At 43.0% G+C, this 17355-nt stretch overlaps 1 protein-coding gene across 2 annotated transcripts in view; it reads right to left on the minus strand.

Annotated features, from left to right (window-relative positions):
* SACM1L (SAC1 like phosphatidylinositide phosphatase) overlaps nucleotides 1-17355 on the minus strand; it is a 53310-nt gene that overhangs the window by 30423 nt on the left and 5532 nt on the right. For both annotated transcript variants that reach the window (XM_069560885.1, XM_069560886.1), the window contains exons 2-4: nucleotides 7837-7934; nucleotides 5120-5194; nucleotides 3736-3863 (exon numbers count right to left, since the gene is read on the minus strand). In XM_069560885.1, the coding sequence (XP_069416986.1) occupies nucleotides 3736-3863; nucleotides 5120-5194; nucleotides 7837-7934 (301 nt within the window). The remainder of the gene's footprint in view (nucleotides 1-3735; nucleotides 3864-5119; nucleotides 5195-7836; nucleotides 7935-17355) is intronic.

Raw genomic sequence — 17355 nt, forward strand, 5'->3', positions numbered from 1 at the left:
GCTGGCAACAGCACCCGGACACCCCAGGGCAGACAAGAGAAAAGAACAATGAAACCAAGACCTGATCCTTTGAAAGGGAAAACAAAATTGACGAATCAAGGGGAAAAGGGAGAGGACCTAACTAAGTAAAGTCAGAAACGAAAGAGGACAAATTACAGCAGACACCGCAGAGACACAAAGCACAGAAGAGCTTACTAGCTTACTACAAGCAACCGCCCGCCAGCGAAACAGACAACCGAGGAGACGGACATAGTTCTAGGAACGACCTCCCAAGACGAGCCAGGGAGAAATAGAAAATGTGAACAGATTTATTACCAGCAATGACACTGAATCAGTAATTTAAAAACGACCAAAGTCCAGGATCAGACAACTTCACCGGTGAATTAAACCAGTGAATGCCTCTCTGAAACTATTTCAAAAAACTGAAGAGGAAGGAATGCCAAACTCATGCCAAAAGGCCTAACTCATGCCAAAAGGCCAGTATCACCCTGATACTCACATCAGATCAAGTTATCACACAAACTCACAATCATAGGCCAGTATCAGTGATGAACACAAGGCAAAATCCTCAACAAAATACTAGCAAACCAAATTCAGCAATACATTAAAAAGATCTCATGCCATGATCAAATGGTACTGAGCCCAAGGATGGGAGGACAGTTCAATACCCACCAATCAAACAATATACTACAGTAACTGAAGAATAAAAATCGTATGATCATCAACAGGTGCAGAAAAGGCATTTTACAAAATCTATTATGCATCTGTGATAAGACCTCTCGACAAAGCACGCGTGCTGCGCTTGGTCGCTCAGTCGTGTCCGACTCTTTGCGACCCCAGGGACTATAGCCACCAGGCTCCTTTGGCCGTGGGATTCTCCAGGCAAGAATACTGGAGAGGGTTGCCAAGCCCTCCTCCAGGGGATCTTCTCAACCCAGAGATCAAACCCAGGTGTCCTGCATTGCAGGTGGATTCCTTCCCATCTGAGCCACCAAGGAAGCTCATGAATACTGGAGTGGGTAGCCTACCCCTTCTCCAGAGGATCTTCCCAACCCAGAAATCAAATCAGGGTCTCTCAGATTGCAGACAGATTCTCTACCAGCTGAGCTACCAGGGAAGCCCATGAAGGGAGCATACCTTATTAATAAAGACCATATATGATAAACCTATAGCCAGTATCAAGTTCAACAGGGAAAATCTGAAAGCATTTCTTCTAAGTTAAGGAACAAGACAAGGATGCCTATTCTTACCACCTTTACTCAACATATCAGATGTCCTAGCCAACTTGGTGGACATGAGTTTGAGTAAGCTCTGGGAGTTGGTGATGGACAGGGTAGCCTGGCATGCTGCAGTCCATGGGGTTGCAAAGAGTTGGACACGACTGAGAGACTGAACTGAACTGAGCTATAGCAATTAGACAAAAGAAATCAAAGAAATTTAACCTGAAAAGGAAGAACTAAAATTGTTACTGCTTGCAAATGACATGATACCACACATAGAAAACCCTAAAGGAAAGATGCCACCAAAAAAACTAGCAAAAGTTGGGATATAAAATCAATATATTGAAGTCCATCGCATTTCGCTACAGTAACAATGAACTAACTGGCAATAGACATTAAGGAGAAAATCCCATGTACATCTGCATGAAAAGAATAAAATACCCAGGAAAAAAATTTAACCAAGATGGGAAGAAAACGTGTCACTGGAAAACTATAAGACAACGATGAAAGAAATTAAAAATGACACAGACTCACAGAGAACAAACTGATGGTTACCAGTGAGGAGTGCAGGTAAGAAGGGATGAGTGAAGTAGGGAAGGGAGACTAAGAGATACAAACTCCCAACTATAAAATAAGCAAGGCATGGGGATAAATTGTACAGTATAGAGAGTACAGTCAATGATACTTTGTATGGTGACAGATGGTAAGGAGATTTATTGTGGTGATCATTTTATAATGCATAAAAATACTGAATTACCATGTTGTATACTTGAAACAAATACTGGAAATAAACTATACTTCAATAGGAAAGAAAGGAAGATTCAGTAAAAGTAATATTTCTACTTATTTTCTGATAATCATTTTAGCTGGCTTTCACAATGAATACTGAGACTGACGTTTGTTTTTATCCTTGTTCTAAAAAGTAATTTTTAATGTCTGGTAATACTTAATGTTTAACAAATGATTAACATTTAATCTACACATTACAAATCTACATACTACGAAATTTTTATTTTGGCCTCAACACTGTTTTGAAAAACGGAAGATACAAATACGCAATTAGTTACACAGCCTGACAACAAACTAGAGCAATCAAGAAGAAATTGTTCACTATTACGGGGCTATTAAATGTAAACATCTTCACTGCCTTAAACGATCATGTCTCACAGAGGATGATATATTAATATACTGACTGATATACAAGTAGGAGAAAAAATAGATTTTAAGTTTAAATAAATTTTAAATTTTAAGTTGCTGTTGTGTTCGACTCTTTTGCAACCCTATGGACTAAAGCCTGCCAGGATCCTCCGTCCGTGGGATTTTGCAGACAAGAACACTGGAGTGGTCTGCCATTTCCTTCTCCAGGGCATCTTCCTGAGCAAGGGATCGAACCCATCTCTCCTGCGTTGGCAGGTGGATTCTTTACCAGTGAGCCAACAGGGAAGGCCATTCTACAGCTTTACTTAGTCAATAAGACAATAGTGTTAGGACTAATTTTTTAAAATGTCCATTACAGGTAAGATTCACGTTTCAGAATAGTTAGCTTTCTTTTAAAAACAAATGTTTTGTACTTCTGGGAATAAAAATACAATGTAAAAATTTTTGAAAGCAAATACTATAATGTACATTTAGAAAACAAATACTCCATAGATATAAATCTCTAAACATAATGTTAATTTAACGCAGTTTTCAAAAAATAGAAGAGTTAATCCCATTCAACTAAGTTTTTAAAAATACTTCAAGCAAAAATAGCTTTGTTTGAAAAAGAATACAGGCAGTCTTTGTTCTGCACGATAGGGCTGGACCATGCAAATGGCCAGGCTATCCTTGTCAATAATCTTAACCCATGTTAATAATCAATAGGAAAAATTACACCTGTTGCACTGACAGATTTTTAAAAACTCAAAACATTAAAATACTCTCCTACTGTAAGTTATAAATGGAAAAATGAAAACATAGTAAAACTACTATTATTTAGTGCACTATAATTTAAAACATCAAGAATTTAAAATATTTTATTTCTTGTCAAAACTGTATCAAGAGTAGCCTGAACAGTGCCTGTGCTGCTCCCATCATGCAACTTATGAGCCATCTGCTCTGTGCCCTGGTGGACTATCACACAGCTAGGCCGGAACCAGTTTCTAACTCTTAAATACGAACTTAAATCTATGTGTTGAGTACATGGGCATTTTCAGTTTGTTCTTTTCTCTTTTATGAAATTTCATATTTTAAGAATTGAGTCAGTTAAAAAAAAATAAGCAACAACCCAAGAGCAGTAAAATATATGAAGGGTTATATATATATCTCTCTCTCTCCCTGATCAGGGAACTGGATCCCACATGCCGCAACTAAGAATATGCCTGCCGCAACTAGAGATCCCTCACACTGCAACTAAGATAGCCAGATAAATACATTGTTTTAACTCCACCAAACATTCTGTGTTCCACCTCCCTTCCCCACCCACGCCGCGGGACTTCTTTGTGTTTTGCAATTAGTAAGCGCTTCCAGTCCTTACCTGAATATCAGTTAAGTGCAACATCGTCTTCTTATAAGAAAGGACATCAAAATCTGTTGCTTTCCAGATTACATGATTGAAAAATTCACCTATTTTTTTCTTTTTGGTAATGACAATTAGATAATTACCTGCAAAAAGCAAAGCCAAACTTAGGTAAATAGAAACAAGGCAACCAGAAAGCCAGGAGTGGCAGTCCTTTAAACTCCAGAGGCGGGAGCGTGCTAAATAAACGACAAGTACGTTTTTAAGGCAATCTTATAATTTATGAATAGAGAGACAAGCATATTATTTAAAAATATTTTTTTGAAAGGTCAAATTTTTTCTCAAAAAGGTAAAAGCAAAAGCTTTTGGTAACCAGAGTCGTGATCCTAGCAGATAGAAAATAAGAGACAGAAAACACCTCTCTCTCTCTCTTTCCCCGCTAAGTGTGCCCTAAGCATACACGCCTCTGCTCACGCATTTCCCAATGTGCAGCTTAAAGCATGACAGGTCATGAGGTTCGGCCAGTGCAGGACAGTGTCCCGTCTACATCCCCCACGTCGGCCCGTTAATCCACATGGTAGAGAGATGTGCTTGGCGGCATAGCTAACTGGTCACTGTGACACTCCAAAGACGAGCGGTCAGGAAGCAAGAAGCCATCAAAGCACCATGTATAACACACCGACCCTGACCTTGGCTACCTCCTCTCCCTCCCACAAATAAGCCAGGGAACGCCTTTACCACCACATTTATTCTTCAGATCTGTTTGGGGCTCTAACCAAAAGTGCCCTCTCTGGAAGTTTTCCTAGGTATAGCTCTCTACTAGAACTTGTCACACTGTACTGTAGTAACTTACCATTTAAATGCCTCTGTCACTTGACTGTAAACTGCAGGACAAAAGGGACCTGCATCTTTTATAACAGCATTCAGCATTTTATAGATATAACAGCATTCAGTTATATTCAGCATATAACTGTATGCCTGAAATAATAGGAACTTTTTAAAAGTATGAAATAAAATTTAAATTCAAAAAATCACTCTTCTAATAACTAGAACCAGGTAACATTCTCTAACATGCTCTATGTCATAATCAACCCCAGTGAGGAGCTGAAGGTATAGAATACTCTGGTTCATCAATGCATTAAAATTTTTGTGTAAATACTCTTAAAATTTATGAAAAATCTCTAGCAGACTAGAGATTTCAACTCCAGTTGAATAAAACCAAAATCAAAACTAAAAAAAAAAGAACCTCAGCCTTATAAATGTAACCACTTACTACTAGGGGTATATTACTCTTAGAAATTAAGTACAAATACCTAAACTACAGATTCATTGCTTCAAGTAAGATACTCTGATAGGGTCGATTTAATTACCGTTTGCCCCCACTTTAGCTCATTTTTCTTACCTGCCACCAGATGGATTGTGCCCAGTATACCAAATATTGGTCTCGTGACTGCTGAAGGAGGAATATCTTTCTTGACTTTAAAGAAAAAAGTAAAGGAAAAAAGAAAATTCATTGAGAAAAAGCTCAGCAACAGAAAGAGAAATTTAGTTTCATTTCAATGGTTACTTCAACTAAATCAATGTGCATGCTTTGTTCTAAGAAAGCGATATTCCTTCATTAACGCTAGACCTACATTTTGGCAGAATATACAACAAAGATGTCCATGTCACATCACAAAGGTCTCTGCCTGGTCTAGAATATGGTGCCAAAAGTACCATGCTTCAGCAACCTCACTATGTAAAGTATGGATTATTTCCAACGGCAATTTTCAAATAACTTATTCAGCCTCTTGTCAGAAACCGAATCTATCCCTTTAAGAGAATTAGAAAGTAAATGGAGGTTGAGACGAGATTTTAATTTCAACATGCAACAAATGGAATGTAAAACAGGACTCCGGTGTTCCTAAGAATGTGGGAAGTGGGGGCAAAGAGCCAAGAGGGGAAGGAGGCAGGAGAAGGCTCCTCTTGGTGCCTGAGAGCTGACGCAAGCACCCAGGGAGGCCACATCATCAGCTGTGATTTATCAGCAATGCCCTCACGAACAAAGAGAACCTTAGGTGCAAGGTTCGTTTCACAACTGGTAAACTTTAAGCCAATGAGCCACACAAAACATATTTTGTAGAACTCTCGTTTAGGGAATAACGGCAGAAAGGAGGGAAAGTAGGGTCTCCCAGTCAAAGAAGAGAGCTTCGCCCCATCCACAGCAACTCTGCTTCCTGAGTCACAATGCGCAGCGGCAGAGCAGAGGCTCTGAGAAGGCCTACGTGAGAAAAGCTGCTCCGTGGCTTCACTCAAAGTCTCCCAAGTTTACATGGCTATAGACTGTTTCTTTCAGTCACACTGTAATTAGCACCCATTCTGAAACACTGCTGTCTTGTTTCTTTACGGCACTCCTGTAATTCTAAAATTTACTTTTCTCTCAATAATTCAATTTACTTAGTAATGCTATGCCATAACTAACCACCATGAAAAATGGGAACACCAGTGCAGTAAGAAGCTCAGAGGACACTCCGAACACGTTGAGAGAATGATAAACGCACTACTGATGGAGCTGTTCAGTCATAATAACCCGAGCGTGGCAGCAAGGGAGTAAAAGCGTCAGGCACTCAGTCGAGTCCGACTCTCTGCGGCCCCACAGGCTACAGCCCACGCTCCTCCATCCGTGGAATCCTCCAAGCAAGACTACTAGGGTGGGTAGTCATTCCCTTCTCCAGGGGAATCTTCCTGACCTAAGGATTGAACCCAGGTCTCCTGCATGGCAGGCAAATGATTTACCATCTGAGCCACCGGGGTGATAATTCCTAGGACCATGATACTTTTTCATGGAAGAAAAAAGAAAAAAAAACTCCTCTTTCTGTGGCAATGGTCTGCATTCCCAGTGGTAAAAGGAAACTGGCAGAGAAACTGGGATCAACAGGCTCTCATCATCACTGGCTTCAGGTCAGCATCTCTTCATGTGTCTACCGATGACCACTAACATTTTTACATCCACACTATTCAAGACCTTTAGCTTTGTCCACTCAAATGGGTCAGCAATGTCTACTTACAAATAAAACGTCACTGACAGGTCAAAAGAGTAACTGAAAATACATCTACACTGAAGCTTTTATAAGACACTAGGTTGTATCAATGTGGTATAAAGAAGTTTGGGGACTAAAGTTTAGAAGTAAACTAACAGTGTGATAAAAGCAGTCAGCCATTCTGAGAGAGCAGCCACCAAGCAAGTCACAGGAAAGGCCACATCACCAAACTAAAACAGCTATCACTCCATTTGGTCAAACGAAGTTATATACAGTACTTAACGAAAACAAGCAGATACTCAAGAAAACAGACTTAGTCCTAACTTTCTTACACTTTCGTATCCTATGCAAAATATCTTCATGTTTCACTTTATCCATTCTGAGGATAGTTACTATTTACTGAATGCCTACCCTATGGTCACCCAAATACTGTGCTTCAGAAAAAAATAAGAGAGTTCTGTCTAGAGGTGAATTTTTAAATAAGTGACATACGACCTTCTAAATGTGATTCTCACATGACACATTGATTTGTCACTGAGATTATTTCACATTAATCTAGTCAGAAATCAGTGTTCCACACAATTTAACAACAAGTTGTTTTTCACACCCCAGAGAAGCAAAACCAAAATACAGATAGTTTAGATAAAGGTTAGGAAAACCATTCTGCCTAAAACATAAGTTTTACTGATATATATATAATTTTTCATTTATTAAATTATCCTCATAGTCATGAATAGTTTCAAAAACAAAGCGGTTGTTAAAATTCCACACTTTATGCTAACACAACTTTCTCACACTCTAACACTTCAAATTTTATAGTTAGAGAGGAACATTAACATCAACAAAATCAATCCTGTTACAGTCCCGTTGAGAGAACAAATAAATAAGTTTTTAAATCCTTATGAAAAGTAAAATGCTAAAAATTTCAAGAAAAAGCATAAAATCAAGGCACAAAAATCAAATGAGGTAGTAAGAATTAAATTTTTTCTAAGAAGGCGCTCAGAGATCCACACACCAGCACAGACCTCGTCAGTTTGACTGCTACTGCAACTGAGATGTAACGTCTTTCAGGACGCTCATAACCCTGGCCGTGACGTACCTGAGAGCGTAACTTCTGTGGACACGCGGTCAATGATAAGTACATCATCTGCTCCATCATCACAAGCTTCCACATAAAATTTTTCAGGGGTGATGTGCCTAAGAAGAAGTTCAAAACCATAAACAACTGAAGGAAATAACATGAACACTTCCCCAAAACCTACTGCAACAATGTAGTTCAACTTGGCATCACTTCCCCAGCCTTTGAACAGATAAAGCTGTTATGCGGTTCGTATGTGTTCACTGCAACTCTGACTTGCGGCTGACACGGTTCCAGTCTGCTCTGGCAGCACTGTGACTCACAGAAGACAATCACACCAGAATCTAACTCGAGTCAGCAGCAGCGGAGGGAATGCCGCACAGCCGTCAGGAGCACGGCCTGCGGGACCAGACTCACTGCGCTGTGTGAACCTGGGCACGCTCCTTATGCTCTCTGTTCTTCAGTTCCCTTTCCAACAAAATAGGGATACCACCAGACTCGTGAAACAGCACTGCTGTGAGGATGCAAAGAGCTAACCATTGAGAGACTCTCAGAACACTTGATACACAGTAACCAAGACGTGTTAGCCAAAAATACTAAGAAATGCATTTCTAGGAAATCGCTTAAAATAAACTTTAACATTTTGGTATTTTGTTAGAATGCCACCTATAATGTTCTTGGGGGGAAGAAAGACACTCTACAAAATAAAAAATAGGATAAAATCAGGGTTGGGAAAGAGTACTCAAAATGTATGCAACTTTTTAATATGAGTTCAACAAAAATGAAGTTGGATCTTCAAGAGAGAAACTGGGTAACTTCCGCAAGCAACTGAGCATGGTTCAGGAAATAACCATCAACAAAAACAACAGTGAAAATCAAGATTTGCATGCACTAAAACAATGGAGATTGAGGCTATTGTTAAGGTGGTGTGTGTATTAATCACGTCCGACTCTTTGTGACCCCATGGACTGTAGCCTGCCAGCCTCCTTTGCCCATGGGATCTTCAAGCAAGAATACTCGAGTGGGTTGCCATTTCCTTCTCCACAGGATTTTCCCAATCCAGGGATTGAACCTGGATCTCTTGTGTCTCCTGCACTGGCACCTGGGAAGCCCACTGGGTTTATTATAATATTATTAAGACAGATAATAATAAACTATGGCCTCAAAAAGTTGGGAGTATAAAATGAAAAAGGGCAAAAGTTAACAGAGTTTTGCCAAGAAAACACATTGGTCATAGCAAACACCCTTTTCCAACAACACAAGAGAAGACTACATACACATGGACATCACCAGATGTAATTAGCCCCAACTTTGCTCATTACTCTTGAGAGTCCCTTGGACTGCAAGGAGATCCAGCCAGTCCAATCTAAAGATCAGTCCTGGGTGTTCTTTGGAAGGAATGATGCTAAAGCTGAAACTCCAGTACTTTGGCCACTTCATGCAAAGAGTTGACTCATTGGAAAAGACTCTGATGCTGGGAGGGATTGGGGGCAGGAGAAGGGGACGACAGAGGATCAGATGGCTGGATGGCATCACCGACTCGATGGACATTATTTTGGGTGAACTCCGGGAGCTGGTGATGGACAGGGAGGCCTGGTGTGATGCAATTCATGGGGTCGCAAAGAGTCGGACACGACTGAGTGGCTGAACTGAACTGTGTAATGCGGGCCAAGTTAGGAGTGTTACCTCATGCCAGGCCTTGTTAGGTACTAGAGGTACAAAGTCTCCGGATCACAGAGCTTACATGGTAACGGGAAAGACAATACTCATGCAAGTGATTCCGTGATTTCAGATGGTGATCTGAACTACAAGGAAAATAAAGGGGCCTCCAGTGCAGGAAGGCAGAGTAGAGGGACACGCGTTCATCTCATCCTGCAAGAACACCAAAATCACAACCATCTGTTGAACAACCATCAACAGGAGGATGCTGGAACCTATCAAAAATGATACTCCATGACCAAAGACAGAGCAAAAACCACAGCAAGACAGCAGGAGGGGCACAATCACGATAAAATCAAATCGCATACCCGCTGGGTTGGGCGACCTACAAACTGGAGAACACCCAAGAAGTTTCCCGACTGCTGTGAAGGCTCAGAACCCCATGTCAGGCTTCCCGGCCTGGGGAACCAACGGAGGGACTGGGAGTCCCCGGGGAATGCGACCTTGAGGCCAGCAGGATTTGGTTACAAGACTTCCCAGGACTGGGAAGGACTTCCACAGGACTTCCACGCTGCTGCTGCTGCTAAGTCGCTTCAGCCATGTCCGACTCTGTGACCCCAGAGATGGCAGCCCACCAGGCTCCCCTGTCCCTGGGATTCTCCAGGCACGAACACTGGAGAGGGTTGCCATTTCCTTCTCCAATGCTTGAAAGTGAAAAATGAAAGTGAGGTTGCTCAGTCATGTCCAACTCTTAGCAACCCCATGGACTGCAGCCTTCCAGGCTCCTCCATCCATGGGATTTTCCAGGCAAGAGTACTGGAGTGGGGTGCCATCACCTTTTCCTCAGGAGGATGCTGGAACCCACCAAAAAAACAGGTATCCCATGTCCAAAGACAAAGAAGAAGCTGCAGCAAAGACGGGAGGAGGGGCGCAATCACAATCAAATCAAATCCCATACCCATCACGTGGGTGACCCAAAACTGGAGAAGAAGACCAAAGAAGTTCTCCCACTGCTGTGAGGGTTCAGAATCCGCAGGGCTTCCCAGTCCGGAGATCTGACAAAGGGACTAGGAATCCCCAGGGGATCTGGCCGCGAAGGTCAGCGGGACCTGATTACAGGACTTCCACAGGACGGGGGGAAACAGAGCCTCCAGCCTTGCAGGCACAAACAAAACCCTGGGCACACCAAGACCCAGAGCAAAGGAGCGGTGCGCCCACAGGAGTCTGAACCCAGACCACCTGCTAGTGTTGGAGGGTCTCCTGTGGGGGCGGGTCCGCAGCAGCAGCAGGCCCGGAAGGGCCCCTTGGTGTAAGCCCTCTTGGAGGTCACCATCAACCCTGCCACAGAGCGTGCAGACGCCAGGGCTGGGTCACCTCAGGCCAAACAAGTACCAGGGAGGGAGTGCGACTCCACCCCTCAGCAGATAACTGGATGAAAGCTTTACTGCGCAAGGCTCTGCCCTCCAGAGCAAGACCCAGTGTTTCCCACGACCAGTCCCTCCCATCTGGAATCTTACACAAGCCTCTTAGCTTCCTCCATCAGGGGGCAAACAGAAGAAGCAAGAAGTGGCTTCTTGCCACAGTGGCTGAAAGAAAAACCATATTACATAAAGTTAATCAGGATGAAAAGCAAAGTTATGTCCCTGAGGAAGGGACCATATAAAACCCCCAAAAAACAACTAAATGAAGTAAAGATAGGAAACCTTTCAGAAAAACATTTCAGAGTAAGGATAGGGAAGATGATCTAGGAAAAACAATGAAGAAGATTCAAGAATGTTTACCAAAGACATACAAGAACTAAAGAACAAGCAAACAGAGATGAATAAGAAATACCTGGACGGAGTCAATAGCAGAAGACTTGAGGCAGAAGAACAGATAAACGGCCTGGAGGCCAGAATGGTGGAAACCACGGCCACAGAAGAGAATGCAGAGAAAGGAAAGAAAAGAAATGAAGACAGCCTCAGAGACCTCTAGAACAAGATCGAACGCACCAACATTAGCATTATAGCGGTCCCAGAAGGAGAAGAGAAAGAGAGAAAGGGTCTGAGCAGAGAGTCCCAGACAGGATAAACCCGAGGAGGAACACAGTGAGACACATAGTAATGAAACTGACAAAGATTAAAGACAGAGACAAAATATTAGAAGCAACAAGGGGAAAATAACATATAAAGGAACTCCCATCGGGCTATCAGCTGATTTCTCATCAGAAACTCTACAAGCCAGAAGGGAACGGCACCATGTGTTTAAAGTGATGAAAGGGAGGACTCTACAACCAAGAATACTCTACCCAGCAAGACTCTCCTTCAGAGTGGACGGAGAAATGAAAAGCTTTCCAGACAAGCCAAAGTGAAGAGAATTCAGCACCACCAATCCAGCTTCACAACAAATGCTATAGGAACTTCCCTAGGCAGGAAATACAAGAGAAGGAAAAGACCTAAAGAAAATAAACCCCAAACAATTAAGAAATGGTAATAAGATCTTACACATCAATAATCACCTTAAATGTAAATGTATTAAATGCACCAACCAAAAGACTGACTGGGTGGATTAAAACGCGCACGTACGCACTTTCACTTACCACACTCTGCTTGACCCTCCAATAGTATATTTTATATTGTTTAATTATGTTACCATTATGGCTTGCAACCGTAATTAACTTTTGTTTTTTTTGTCTGGCTATTGACTGTGAAAACTGACAAACATCTTTCACTACTGTGATTATGTAACTATTACTCACTTAATACCATTGCAGTATGATTGGTCAACAGAAAAATAACAACTCTGTATCAGCGAAACTACAACTTAACAGAAAAAACTCTAGTCACTTTTCAAAATCCAGGTGCATATCAGAATTATCTTGAAATGTTTTGAAGAATACAAATGCCCAGGTATTTACACTTGTTTGACTTACTATGAATAGAATGCTAGATTTCCAATTAAAAAAACAGATACATAACAAGCAACAAAAGTTTACATACAGCCCAGGGAACTATAGTTGATATCTTGTTACAACCTATAGTGGACAATAATTTCAAAAATAATATGTGTATAACTGAATCACTTTGCTGCACACTGGCAACACTGTAAGTCAACAATACTTCAATGAAATATATATATTAAGAAAAAAAAAAAGAGCTGCAGAATAGGAGAGCACAGAAAGGAAGAACGGGGAGAGGAAGAGAGGGGTACAATCCAGGACGCTCAACATCCGCTGAGCGGGAACTTCAGGACAGCAGACAAGAAAAGAAATCTATCAAAGAAACCTCAAACCAAAGGACAAGTTTCCAGATGTAAAAGGGCCACCAAATAAACATGCACAGCGCACACGTGCACACACACACACACACACAGGCACATTCAGGGTAAAATTTCAAAACACCGTACAGACACAATCCTAAAGTTTCCGGGGGGGGGGGGGGGGGGGAACAGCCAAAAAAGTAAGAGAAAGAAGTACTGAAATATTCAACAGGCAAACTACTGGATTACTCAACAGCAACACATTCTGGACTATTTAACAGCAAGGTCTTCAATTCTAAAGGATAATAAAGTCCTAGCTGAGAATTCTATACTTAGCCACAGTATCATATAAATGTACCTGAGGACAACATGGAAACATTTGCAGACGTGCAACATCTGAAAAGATACTTCTCTTTCACTCTTTCTGGGAAAGAAGGAAAAGCTCTTTCACCAAAATGGAGTAAATCGACAGTCAGAATCCAGAGCAGGAGAGAGGTAAAAGACATTGTCGTGATGATGGTGAAGCGAGGGTCCAGGACAACAGCTTACACAACAGGCCTAAGGAACAGCCAGTCAGATTAACGCAGAGAGGACAGGGCTCCCAGAGGCCAGACTCAGAGAAGGAAATGAATCGACAGCTACCTGACTTATCTGAGAAGTTTTATCGCTGTCCCAGAGACTGAAGATTTATTAGCAATAAGAACACAAAGAAAAGCCAAGCAAATAAAATACAAGCAGTTTTTTTAAAAAACTTCTTAGTTTGTACTGGGGACTAGCCCATTAACAACCAATGTTTCGGTGGTTTCAGGTGAACAGCCATACATAGACTTGTATCCACTCTGCCCCAAACCCCTCTCCCATCCAGGATGCCACATAACATCAAGCAGAGTTCCACGAGCCATGCAGTGCGTCTTTGTTAGTCATCCATTTTGAACACAGCAGTGTGTACATGCCCATCAAAAAAGACACTTTCTAATTCAAGGAAAAACAAAGCGCTTTTATAAGCAAATATAATAACATACTGTTGATGTCCTTTGAGTCAATCATATGCAACCATAATAATGTGAGCACTGAATCTCTTAAAATTACCACATTGAGAGGAGAGAAAGAGAGGTACAAAAACTAAATTCCCATTTTTTGAAGCAGAAAGTCATCATGTGACTAAAACTGGAAAAAAATCAGGAAATGGCACTGCAAGCGTGTCGTTCCCAGGCGCAGAGCGAAGCACCGGAGGAAACAGCCTACAAGCATGAAAGCAGGTCCCTGGGACCGCGGGGCTTGGGCGGGCGAAGAGTGCTCTTCACAATAGCGTTGTTCGTTTCAAACCGCTCCCTTGTATTAGATGACAATGATAACTAACTTTTAAAAGGCGTTAAAAGAACAAAAACAAACATAAGAGTAACTGTGGTTCAAGCTAAAAAAGAGTTCCATCTAGCCCAAGGGCTTTGGGAGCTTTGCTGAATCTAAGTTACTACTGGGCTGCCAGCAGGCTGCGCTGATCGATGTTATTGAAAACAGTTTATAAATTGGAAAAATGAAGATATGAACAGTGACTGCTACCTAATCAACATTTCTAAGAAGAGTAATTACAAGTAACAGCCCAGAAGCCAACTAATCTTAACAGCAAGTATCATTCCAACTCGTTTCTTGTTTAGTCCCGCAGTTCTGTCAGACTCTTTTCGATCCCACGGACTATAAGCCGCCAGGCTCCTCTGTCCACGGGATTTCCCGGGCAAGAATACTGGAGTGGGCTGCCACTGCCTGCTCCAGGGGATCTTCCCGACTCAGCGATGGAACCCACTCCTCTCATGTCTCGTGCACTGGAAGGCGGGCTCTTTCCCACTAGCGCTACCCGGGGAGCTCTGCGGCAGTTACACTGTACCCAATAAGAGGAGAGAGGAACTGGGTTTTCTCTGATTAGAAGCTCTACAAACCATCACTAAAGCCAAGTTCTGCCTGGAGTTTTTCCAAAATCAACCAGTCAACAGGCTACACCAAGTTCTCAACAGATTAAGTACACAGAAACTAAGAACACTCAATGATGAACAAATATAGGCAAGGAACTTCCCTTTTGGTCCAGTGGTGAAGACCCTGTTCCCAATGCCCGGGCATGGATTCCAGCCCTGGTTTGAGGAACTTAAGATCTCACATGCCCCTCTCTGTGGCCAAAAAAAAAAAAAAAAAAAAAAATCCTAAGATAAAAATAAAGATTGATTCTCTGGTTTGCAAACGTGTGTGTGTGTGTATAGGCAAAATTTTCTTCCTGTTGCAAAAGGAAAAATAATGGCCTTCAACTGATGTGATTTTTTTTCAAATTACTTATCTTACAAGGTAGATTCCAGAAGTTAAAGAAATTCCCTGTGAGAAGATTATTTGATCATTAACTAAGCTGTTGATATCAAATCTCTAAAGTTCAGAGTAATATCACATACTAAAATAAACTGGTGAAGTCATAAGAATCCAGGAGGTGTTAACAATTCTAACTCAACAGGAATACTACCTGGTGTCTTTCAAGACAGCAGACTTGACATCAACCCAGAGTTCTGGCCTCTGTTAAGATGACACTTAGTTTTTGGAAGACACATCAAAGTAGGCCCAAGCTTGAACTCTCTCTTCTTGATCCCAGAGACCATGGACTTCAAAGCCCATTAGGTTTAAAAATAAAGGGCTGTTAGGTCCATGGAGAGGCGACGCCAAGATGGCAAAGGTAGGAAGATCGTGAGCCCGCCTCCTCCCACAGGCACACCCACGTCACATTTACAGAGCAACTACCGATGAGACGAAGGGAGAGACCAGCAGGAGACCCTCTACAACTACAGACACAGAGAAGGAACCACAAGACCGGCAGGAGGGAGGAGACGCAGGGTAGGCAAGATCCATACCCCCGGGCAGGTGCCCCCCCAAAAGGGAGGATACCTCAACTGCAGAGGCTCTCCCCAAGGCGCGAGGGCCCCAGCCCCACGTGGAGTGGGCGCTCCAGCTGGGCGCTCCTCCACTGGGAAGACCAGTCCCTACAGCGTTTCACTTCGAAGGCCAGTGGGCCTTACTTTCAGGAGAGCCAGAGGGCTGTGGGAAACAGATTCCACTCTTAAAGGGCGCACACAGAATCTCCCATGCTCCAGGACAGAAGCAATCATTTGAAAGGAGCCTGGGTCAGACTCACCTGCCGACCCCAGAGGGAGAAGGATGGTGGCAGACATCTCTCCCTCTATCACAAGGTCGCTGGCACTGGCACCTGCCACTCTGGAATCCTCTTAGCTTATCAGCACAAGGACCTCGCCCCACTAGCTGCCTAGCCTGGCCTGACTCCACAAGCGTCAGTACTGGGACACCTCAGGCCAAGCAACTGGCCAGGCAGAGACACAGCCCACCTACCCACCGGCAGACATGCTGTCTTAAGACCCGAGTCCACAGCTGCCCCACGACCCAGCCCTGTACACCAAAGGGCACAGGATCAGCCCTAGACACCAGGGTCCCGGGACTAGCCCCAGGATCCCCAGGACCCTGCAGCCAGAGGCCCTGGGACCCAGCTCCACCCACCAGTGGGCTGGCACCACCCCTGGGGGCCCCTAGGTCCCAGCCCCACAGTCCAGTGGGCAGACAACAGCCCCAGGACCACTGCAGCCCTACAGCCTGCCATATCAGAACCCAGCCGCACATTCTGAGACTGAGCTCTGCCCACCAGCAGGGCAACTCCGGCTCTGGGCCACCGTGCGCTCTGCAGCCAGTGGACACGGCCAGGAAAATCACCTGCATCCACAATGAGTAGTTAAGGGATACGCAAAACAAAAAGATACAAAGCATGATGTCAAATGAGTAAACACGCGGGGCTGGGGGCGGGGAGGAGAGCAGTGAAAGCGCAGGGTGGTTACAGTGCTTTTCACTTAAGAGAGCAGCAGCTTAAAATAATGATAGAGACTTCTATATGTAAACCTCGCAGTAACCACAAACCAAAATTCTGTAACAGATACACACGTGCCTGCGCGCACGCACAGAGACACACACAGGACTTCTTCCAAGTGCACAGGGAACATTCTCCAGGACAGTGTGTTGGAAAAACTGTGGACAGCTACGTGTAAAAGCACTAAAGCGTTCCCTCACACGGTGCACAAGGGTGAATTCAAAGCGGGTTAGAGATTTCAATGCAAGCTCTGAAGACATGAATTTCTAGAAGAAAACATAGGCACAATGCTTTCTGACATCCATCTCAGTAATTTTTTTTTTGATATGTCTCCGCAGGCAAAGGAAACAAAATCAAAAATAACAAATGTAACTACATCAAATTAAAAAGCTTTTGCACAGCGAAGGAAACTATGAACAAGAGGCAGCCTCCTGAATGGGAGAAGTTATATGCAAATGATATATATGACATACAGAACTCTAACAGCTCAAGAGGAAAAAGACGAGCGACCTGGTTAAAAAACGGGCAGAGGATCTGGACAGACATCCTTCCAAGCAGACATTCAGATGGCCAACATTCACATGAAGAGGCGCCCCGCATCACTACTCATGAAGGAAATGCCAATCAAAACCACAACGAGACGCCGTCTCTCACTTGGCAGCTGGCTGTTATCAAACAGACAACAAAGAACAAGTATTGTCAAGAATGTGGAGAAAATGGAACCCTTGTGCCCTGGTGATAAA

This window comes from Ovis canadensis, chromosome 19 (assembly GCF_042477335.2).
Source record: "Ovis canadensis isolate MfBH-ARS-UI-01 breed Bighorn chromosome 19, ARS-UI_OviCan_v2, whole genome shotgun sequence".
Classification (NCBI taxonomy): domain Eukaryota; kingdom Metazoa; phylum Chordata; class Mammalia; order Artiodactyla; family Bovidae; genus Ovis; species Ovis canadensis.